The 10165-nt window shown below is 28.9% G+C and overlaps 3 protein-coding genes across 8 annotated transcripts in view; all 3 read left to right on the forward strand.

The window, feature by feature from the left end:
- LOC129791556 (calmodulin-binding transcription activator 1) overlaps positions 1–8034 on the forward strand; it is a 40966-nt gene extending 32932 nt beyond the window's left edge. For all 6 annotated transcript variants that reach the window (XM_055829737.1, XM_055829738.1, XM_055829739.1 and 3 more), the window contains one exon: positions 89–8034. In XM_055829737.1, the coding sequence (XP_055685712.1) occupies positions 89–244 (156 nt within the window). In that variant the 3' untranslated portion in view covers positions 245–8034. The remainder of the gene's footprint in view (positions 1–88) is intronic.
- The window catches only part of LOC129791558 (trifunctional purine biosynthetic protein adenosine-3), a 1078967-nt gene that overhangs the window by 774903 nt on the left and 293899 nt on the right, over positions 1–10165 (forward strand). The gene's annotated exons all lie outside the window — the stretch shown is intronic.
- Positions 1–10165, forward strand: part of LOC129791559 (potassium/sodium hyperpolarization-activated cyclic nucleotide-gated channel 3) — a 1048222-nt gene that overhangs the window by 633799 nt on the left and 404258 nt on the right. The window lies entirely within an intron of this gene.

The raw sequence follows: 10165 nt of genomic DNA on the forward strand, positions 1-10165 counted from the left end.
AAAATTAACCCCTTTTTCGTAAAAGAATTTTCTTTCCTATTTAAAACAAAAATTCACATTTTCTCTGCAAACAATTTATTTTTTGTAGACTTCAGAAAGAACGAGCCGAAAGAGAGAGGCTTGTCCACCAACACAGGGTGGTGGACTACCCCCAAAACTCGCAGTATCTCGCTCAACACGACCATCCATCCAGCGAGCAAAAATAATTGGCAGTTTAGAGGTAAAAATGCAAAGTTCTAATTGAATTTTTAAAAACATAAAAAAAAGATGAAAAAAGTAGATTTTTTCAAATTTCTCAATGCTAAAAAAAAATAATAAGGTGAGTGCACATAAAAAGGCAATCTCACCTGCATTATCCTATTAATCTTTACAATCTTTAAATGAATATATATACATACATATATCATAACAAATAGCTTTGAATTTATTAATTTTTTGACGCTTTATTGAGAATTTTGGGAGGATAAAGAAATCTTGTTCGGTTACTTTTCAATGTTTTTTCATATTATAAAATTCATTTTTTATTGTAAATAAAATAGTAATAACATAAAAAACGTTATTTGGGAATAAAACAAATATTTTTTTAATAAAAAAAAATAAAGGAATAAAATACAAAAAAATAAACTTTTTTGCTTGAAAAGCCATTTAAAAAAAAATTATATTTAGAAATGAAAAAAAAATCAATAGAGATTATTATTGAAAAAAATACACCCAAAATAAATACAATGAAATTTAAATTAAAGAATAAAAAAATGAAGAAAATATATTATTGAAAAAAAAATAACTTTAGGTTTGTAAATAAATAAATAAAGCTTATACGAAGAGACATTGAAAAAAAAGAACTTTGTCGATTAAATTCGGTATATAACAGAATACCTGAAAAACATATTGTGATAAAAAAAAATATAATAAGTACTTACAATTAATAAAAAGTACCTATGGGCAACCTATAGAGGTGAGAAAAAAATGGGAAGAGAACGTGAGAAGATAAAAATATATATATTCAAATATTCTTATGTATAGGGACTGTTAAAATCATCAAACTATTGAGTATTTACATACAACAAAAGGTAATAAGTAAAATGTGGGTGGTTTTTTCTTTCAAAGCCCCTTACTATGAGAAAAAAAAACATTGCATCTTAATCATGAAAAAAAAACTAATGTCCATAATTTTTTTAAAAAATAGTTTTTAGAATATTTCATTACCATACAAAAAAAACATAAAATTTAATAAAAATGACGGAAGAGATTGTAGAGAAAAACGTCCATTAAAGTACTAAAAAAAACAAAGTCTTTTACCAAAATATTGCTATGCGAATTATTAAAAAAAAACTGAATTGCTGAGGGGTAAGAAAAATAAAATCTATAACTTATAAAAAAAAAAATGTTGAACAATACAACTCAAGAGGCAATCAAATGTAGTTGAGAAAATAATGAAGAAAAAAACATTATAAGCGTATAATCTACAATTGATAGTGTTTTACATTATTTCAAAAGTAGATTTAGAAGAAAAAAAAACTAAATAAGGAAAATGTGAAATTTTTCAAAAATAATTTAGAAAAAAATATATCTCCAAGTAGAATATTTTTCATTAGCTTTGGAAAAGAAAAACTTTCAAGATTTTCGCAAACTTTTTACCCGAAACAAACAAAACTCTTTTCTATAACATTAAAATCTTCCAAATCCAATGGTCTGAATTATTTTGTGAAAACAAGTTAATTTAAAATGAAAAATAACGTCTTTTCTCTAAAAAAAAAACAAATTAACAACGAAGTAGATTTTAGATGAAAATAAACGGAAAACTGCAGCAATTTTGGGCGGTTTAATGTCATGAATTGGCCCGAAGGACCTTCCCGACAGCCTGGTTTAATTTGTTCTTTTTAAAAATATAACTTTCTAGTCATTAATAGGGACGGAGAAGAAATAACTAACTAATTATAATGAGAAGTAAAAAAAACTCAATAACTGATTCAGCATTTTGAAAGAATATTTAAAAGAAATTATTAGTTTCGTTTATTAAAAAAAAACTTTCTTATCCAACCAAAATATAAATAAGAGAAAAGTTCTAGCTGTCACTATAATAGACAGCCTATAATATTTTTCTTTGCCATTTCACACCACTTACTACCTACATATTTACTTCACTATAAGAATGAGACAGAGAGAGAGAGGCCCTTTGCAGTAGATTTAATCGTATGTTTTGAGGTCATGGAGATTTATTCGAAACATTCGGATTTATCTCTTGTTCGGGAAATTGAATTAGAAAGATTTAACACAAAATCTTTTAACGGTACACTGTGGGAAATCGTACGACAATTTTTTAAATAGCTTTTTAGGGAAAGAAATTGCTAATTTAACTGAAATCTTAGAAGGGAAAATTTAAAAAAAAAAATAACTTCTTCAAACGTCTTTCCAATAAAGTTTGTTAACTACATTGAAAAAAAATGTCTTTGAATCTTTGAGAAGCTTTCAAAAGTCTTGAAAAATGTTTGAAAATCAATAAAGAATACAAAGAAAATCAGCTCCGGTGCCTGTAGTGGGCCTTGTTTCAACTTCTGATTCTCTAAGAAATTGTAAATCATCTTGAGAGCTTTCATTAGAGCTTAATTTGATCAAAATCGGACAAGATGAACCAGAAATATGGATTACTTTTGATTAAATATTTAGGCAGACGTATTGGCTAAAAATTGACGAAAAAACGACCTTATACGAGTCGATTACATAAGCCATAATAACGCCTATTAATCGAACAGAATAATAAGCTTTTGACAGCTTGTCTGGTTTAACCTTGGACGTTTAACCCTTACTCGATTTTGAAAATGTTTCATTTTGTATACCTTGTTATTTTATGAAGATTGAGTCCAAATTAGTACAAGACTATGTCTTTACACACCCTGATCATTTTATGACCACAAAAGGACATCCCCAAGGACTCAGAGGATCAGAAAAGACGAAAAATCGAAAATTCTTGAGTTGGGATTTTTTGCTAAAAATGTCTTATTTGAGCTCCAAAGAACCCACAAAAATTATGTTTTGTTCAATCAACTCGCTAGATTGATCGCGGACCTTAAAGGGGTAATTTCTAACGTTTGATAGTCTATTAAAATTCAAAATGTTGATATTCTATGTTTTCTAACAATAAAAATGCTTTAACTTTAAGGATTTAAATTGTAATCTACAATCTTCTAAAGTTTCAGAATTTTGAGTCTGATATTTCTGCAAACTTTCAACGTTAAAGAGTTTTCGTCTTAAGGCGTCCAATTAACAGTTATTTTTCCATGTAGAATCCTTTAAGAAAAAAATCTTCTTGAATTTGCTGGTCCCTGACGTTTTGACACATTTAGGGGGAGCAAATTCTAGCAAATTTTTTCTCATAGAATTTTACATGGCAGTGTTCTGTCAATTGGACACATTAATAGTTTCCTGTGGTCCCCAAAGGGTTAATGGACTTTCTCAGTTTTTGGATTCATAGTTCAGACCTAAGATAACAGGCTATAAACATTCTATAAGTTAGAACACGATCCACGATAAAGGATTGAATGAAAATCTGTTCAAATTCATTTCATTACGCTAAAGTCAGCCTAGAAATAATTTCTTTTGAGTTTTGAAGTAAATTGTGAATACCCAAATACCCTCTCTGACTACGTCATTAATTAGTAGTCAAAGGAATCCGTTGAAATTCGTTGAATAGTCAAAATTTGAACTTAATGTTCATACCAAGAATTTTGATTGTCTTGTCCTCGATCCAAATATCATTGCTGTTAAGAAAAAAATCTTCAAAGCTTTCCTGACAATCCTAAACTATTTCTCACAGTGTATTTACTACACCACCCCAGTAAGAATAACGTGACAAGAAGTGCTCTACTTCTGCAAAATTAAGTAATTAAAGGAGATTTGATATTCTCGAATATTTTTCTCTATTGCCTCATCACATTCCTCTCATAAATTCTTCCCCGCAGAAATTCCTCCCATTGAGCCATGCTCTGTGGAAATGTGACTACAAAACAAAATTCACTGATAAAATCTCAACAGTTCCGGTTAGAACTTTTAGCGGATGTGGGCATTGTGGGGAAAATGTGGTAGGACGATAGATAAAATGTTGATTTTCTTTTCTGCAAAATCAGTATTGAATGACAAAAAATGTACATAAAGGCACAGAGAATGGGGAAAAATGATTTTTCACTGTTAAAAAGCAGAAAGAGACTTTATGGAGTAAAAAAATGATTTAAAAAAATTGTAGAGAAGTTAGAACATTTATACCTTTTAAACAATAATTATATTAACAAAATTACAAATATCACTATAAACTATCTTTAATCCTTTTGTAGTCTAAGAATTTTCAATGCTTCTGGCATTTTAATCCTTGGGCATTCTTTAGAGGAACTTTTTTATTTGAATTATTTTCTCAAGTTTATATTTTTTCCCAATAAAAGAAAAACTATATAATGATACATGAAGAAAGAAATGAAAACTCATTTTTGCTTACATTAAATGAGGCTGTTCGAAATTTAATCCAGGCTATTGTAGAATTTAGGTGAGAAATTTATTCAAAAAAAAAAAACCAGCCAAGTATTTTTTGAACAGACCTCATTTGTCTATTTTCACTGCCATAAAATATTTTTTTGATTGGATTGGAAAAAAAATCCTTCAAAAGAAAAAAAATTGTCTGTATTAAAAAAAAAATGTAGAAATAAAGGAAAATGTATTTTCTTAAAAAGAAAAAAAATACATTTTCGATATCACTAATATTTCAAAAAAAAAGAAAATACAAAAAATAGACTAAAAATAGAACACGAATTCATTATATTGACATATCAAATTTCTTATTTTATACTAAAGAAAAAAAAAGAGAGAAGAAAATTGAAAGAAGATGAATAAAAAATGAAATATAACTTATATTTTTCTATAAGTGCACTTCAAAATTTTAATGCTTGTACATAAGTTTAAAAAAAAAACAAATATAATAATATTTTTTAATAATGAATCCTGTATAGAGAAAAAATCCCATAGAGATTCTCAAAAAAAGAAATTGAAAGGATAAAGAGAGAAACTTTGAAAAAACAAGAAAGTTATTCTTATACGATTTAAAAGAGAAGAAGAAAAAAATATTGAGAAAACTTTAAAAAATGCGAGTTTATAGATAAAATATGATAAAAAAATATATATTTAAGAGCTTTCAGGATTGCTTTACAAAATGAAAAGGCAACTAAAAACAAAAAGAAAAAAATCAATGCAGTTGAAAAGAAATGAGGATTGATGATTTTTTTGTAAATATATTTCCCTTTTATTCTCTCCACTACTTTGTAGATTTATAAATATTATATATAAAATATATATAAATAGCTCAAATTTCCTCAAAACCTGCCCATAAAGTTAGTTGGCAGATAAGACAAGAATGGAGGGTAGAATAGAAAGGACTGCCTTTTCCTATTTTTTTAGAGGTGGTCCTTCCTTTTTTTCTAGATAGTTGGAAGTTCAAAGAAAAAAAAAACAATCCATTCCTCTTCTCGTCAAATCTTTTTAAAAAAAAAAAGTATTTCTCCGCTCTTCTACTCGCCATCTTTTTATATAAATAAACTCCATAATGGTGAGAAAATTTAAGAAAAAAAATAAGACTTTTCACACTATTGCTCAAAATAATTGGCATTGCAGCAAAGGAAAAAGTAATATCGATATTTAATATTAGAATTTTAATTTCATTCTATATCTTTTCAGTTTATGAGTTAAACCTTAGAATTTTTCTTTATGATAATTCAGGTTAGATCTTTGAATCTTCCGGAAAACTGTTGTGCAATTTCCACATGAATTTTGCATTTTGATCAGAAGAATGATCTGTTTGTTTCAGTTAGAAAAATGAAAGAATAAACATTGAAAAGGCTCTTAAGACGTTATTTTATACCAAAATTTCGTCTAAAAATTTAGTTTTGGTTATTTTTTTTCTACTTTAACCCTTAATGGATCGAGATTTCTAACCTGAAAGCTTTGACTTTAATTTTCTCTCAAAAAGAAAGTTTTTTCCCGAGTTTTCTTATCGATGATCTTCAAGATCTAGAAGTTAATTGAAATTCTCTACACTCAAATGCAGAATTTATGACGAAATGTTAAATAGATTTTAATTTAATGACGATTGAAAAAATATTGACCAGGAAAATCCTCCAGGGTTAAGAAGAAATTTTTCAATGGAATTAGGAAATAATAGACGAGATCTAATTGAAAAATCATTGGCAAAAAATGCAATTTCTAGAATCATGTTAGAACGAAAAAAAACTGCGATTTTTCACACCTAAAAAAAATTTTAGAAGGCATTTTTACGCTGTTCCCATCAGAATATTTTTCTTAGGTCTCTTTAGAGACCATCTTCCGAAATTGAATGTTGAGAAAAATGTTGAAATCTATGAGGCACATACATATATCCCTAGTTGAGCGCCTTCAAAAGTTTCTCCATAGTGATGATCTTGAAAAAAATCGAAGCGGTCACAGTGTGGAAAGCAAAATCCTCCAAGGGTTAAAAAAAAGCTTGAAACATTCGTATAAAGTTTTATCGTTATTTTTTTTTACTTTGAACAATTATGTAAAACTTTTTAGTCTCTTACATGTAAAATTAACTCATTTATAACTTTGAAAATTAATTAAACACTAAAATTCTTCTAAGGTTTAACTCTTCAATAATTAAATATTTATAATTCTAAATCTTATTTAAACTTAAAAATTATTTATTTTTTCTTGCATAATAATTCATTTGAGCAATTTAACTTCAATTCTTACACATAAAACATAAATCTTCCTACCAACGCTATTTAAACAAAAAAAATAGGTACATAACTCCTCTTCCATTAAAACAGTTGAATGTTTAAGAGAAAGAGAGAGAGAGAACAAGTCATTTAATCAACTCTTTTTATGGCCAAATTACTGGTCAAGCCATTAATTTTTCAATAAATAATTCAATTTATCAATTTATTCAATACAACGTATAATTTAATCATTTATATTTCGCATATCCGATGGTGTTGCATGGATTTTTCTGCACACGGTGTGAATACATAATGTTCATTTAATTTATGTTTTAGGCCACTTGAGCGACATTTTGATGAACTGAGGCGTGAAATGAGATTTTTTTTTCGATGTTGTTATTCTTAATTCCTTGTTGTTTATATCATTATATTTCGTGGTTGTGATTTATGAATGTGCAATAAAAATTTAAAAATTCTTATTTTCACTGTATTAAGGGGAGATTTTCTTAGTGTATAAACTTTCCAAATCATTTTGAAGAAAATCTTCTTTTTTGAGTTACAAAGAAAAACTTTCTCTTTACGTAAAAAAAAAGTCTTTAAAATAAAACTTCCATAAAACTTGAGCAAAGAGTGATTGTTAGATTTTTCATGATAAATAAATTTTATAAAAATTAAGAAAAAAACAAAACTTTTAGACAGAAGAACAGCAAAAGTTCTTCTTCTTAGAATATCACACTCTGAAAAAAAAAAGTTTTAAAATAAAATTTTCTTATTCTCTATGAAAAAACTATTTAATGAAAAAATATTGTAAGATAGCACCGTGAATTAAACAACAAAAAATATTTTCACATTTATTGAGAAAAAAACATTGACTTCTTGAACATTATGACTATGTATATAAAAAACAATCTATTTAAAAACAAACAATCTTTTTTCTAAATAGAACTTATTAACTTCCTATCGCATAGTTTTTAGTCACACCTATATACTTTTATTAGTATAACAACACAACAATTTTAAAGCAAAAACCAAAATTAAGAAAGAAAAAAACACTATATATTGAAAAAAAACAAACACATTACGCAGATACATCGCAAAATTACAAGAAAAAAACTATTGCATTGAAAATTTAATTATTATTATTAAATATTATTATTATTATTATTAAAAATGAAAACATGGTTAATACACACAGAAAAAAATTGAAATGAAAAAACTATAAAAAATATGATTCTTGTAGGAATGAGAATTATGATTAAACAGAAAGATATAACAATAAAACTGTTTCACAACTATATACATATTACACCTGCCATTTATTCCTTATCAGGGTTTGTGTACATACGACTTCTTCGTCATTGCTTCTTCGTACATAGAATTCTGGGTGTTTGATAAGAATTTGGCGTCATTTTGTGATTAATTTAATGGCGCGACATGGCTGCGATTTTATTGGCAGGTTCCGAAAATTCTTCCAAATCACTGCACGTTTGGCATTGAATATTCACCTAAAGAATTATGGAAAATTTTTTGGCAGGTTTTCAGGACGAAAAAGCCCATTGGAGGTTGATAAATTCTTCTTTTTGAACTTGGAATCTTTTTGGAGAAAATCTAGATATTCGATCCAATTCAGCGACCAAGAAATCGTTGAAATTTAAACGATTTCAAGGATTTCTTGGTCGCTGAATTGGATCAATTATTTTGTCGGATGATATTCTGGACATTATTGATTCAAATGTGAAGTGAATATTAGAAAAATGAGTGAAATTGAAGCGTAAGGAATCGGGAGGACCTTATAAGCCTAATAGATGAAAAAGAAATCCATTGTGTGGAATTTTTTTTTTTTTTAGAAGTCCGAGGGTGGAAGGACGTTCCACCGGACCGCTGAGTGCCAAGGAAAATGCTCCAAAGCTAAAATTCAAATCAATGGTAATACATCAAACTGCCGAGATCATTTAAAACGAAGGCATTCTGCAGCATTTTAAGCAGCTGATGAGACTGGACAAATTTTATTAAACGTGGATGAAGAGAGCGATCCTCCTAACCGCAAGTACGGACTTAGCTGTTTTTGCAACAACCATATAAAAAAAGTTGAAAATTTGAATATACATATATAAGTACAATGATGGTCCAGCAGAGTAAAGGGAATGTACTGGTAAGTTTCACTTACGGGCTGTGATTCTTTCTTCAGATGACAGTCAAAGTGTGGTGAAGTACAATGATGGTCCAGCAGAGTAAAGGGAATGTACTGGTAAGTTTCACTTACGGGCTGTGATTCTTCCTTCAGATGACAGTCCAAGTGTGGTGAAAATTGAGGTGGATAAATTTTTAGGAATGGCTTTCTCACGCAACGAATCACAGCCAACGCGCATGAGTAAGCCTTTCCCCAGAATTTACACGCGTTGGCTGTGATTCGATGCGTGAGAAAGCCATTCCTAAAAATTTATCCACCTCAATTTTCACCACACTTGGACTGTCATCTGAAGGAAGAATCACAGCCCGTAAGTGAAACTTACCAGTACATTCCCTTTACTCTGCTGGACCATCATTGTACTTCACCACACTTTGACTGTCATCTGAAGAAAGAATCACAGCCCGTAAGTGAAACTTACCAGTACATTCCCTTTACTCTGCTGGACCATCATTGTACTTATATATGTATATTTATAGGTTTATATATTTTTATATTTTTTATGTATAAAAAAGGCGCCCCGCTTCGCGGGGCGCCAATTAGTTTGTTTAAAATACATGTGAATAGGTGAAAGTAATTGTTGATGTAGCAAAAAGGCAGAATGCGGCCATTTTGAATTTTGAAATCAGTAAAATCTGATAGGTCATACCCACTATACCTAATGAAACTTCAATCGAAAAGCCTCTATCAAGTACCGTTAAGCCGATATAAGGCAATATTACAACAATCGGTACATATGGAAACTTGTTTTGGTCTATATCTCTGAAACCGCGACATAAATTTTTTTAATTTTTTTTTTATTAAAAGGTGTACCTATCACCTATAACATACTAAAATTTAATCGAAATCTATCGTCCAGTTTTTGAGATATTAATCGAAAACTGGTCGAAAACTCATCGAAACTTTGGTTTTTTATTGTAGGCTCTCTAGCGGTAACTTTTGAAACTTCCTATGTATAGATAATTGTAGACCTTTTTGAGATCTTTCATTCAAAACCGGTTTGGTTAAAATCGGTCAACCGGTTTAGGAGTTATGGCCGACTTTCGATAAAAGTCTATATTTACTAAACCGCTTGTCCGATTTTTGAAAATGGGGTATCGTTGAAAAGGTCTTAAGGGCCCCTATAACATATTAAAATTTCAGACCTCTAGCTATAATAGAGGCTGAGATATAGCGAAAACAAAATTGAAAAAAAATCAAAATGGCGGATGCAGGGGTGGGGGGTCGAATTTGATATCATAGTTGG

Source organism: Lutzomyia longipalpis, chromosome 3, assembly GCF_024334085.1.
Source record: "Lutzomyia longipalpis isolate SR_M1_2022 chromosome 3, ASM2433408v1".
Classification (NCBI taxonomy): Eukaryota; Metazoa; Arthropoda; class Insecta; order Diptera; family Psychodidae; genus Lutzomyia; species Lutzomyia longipalpis.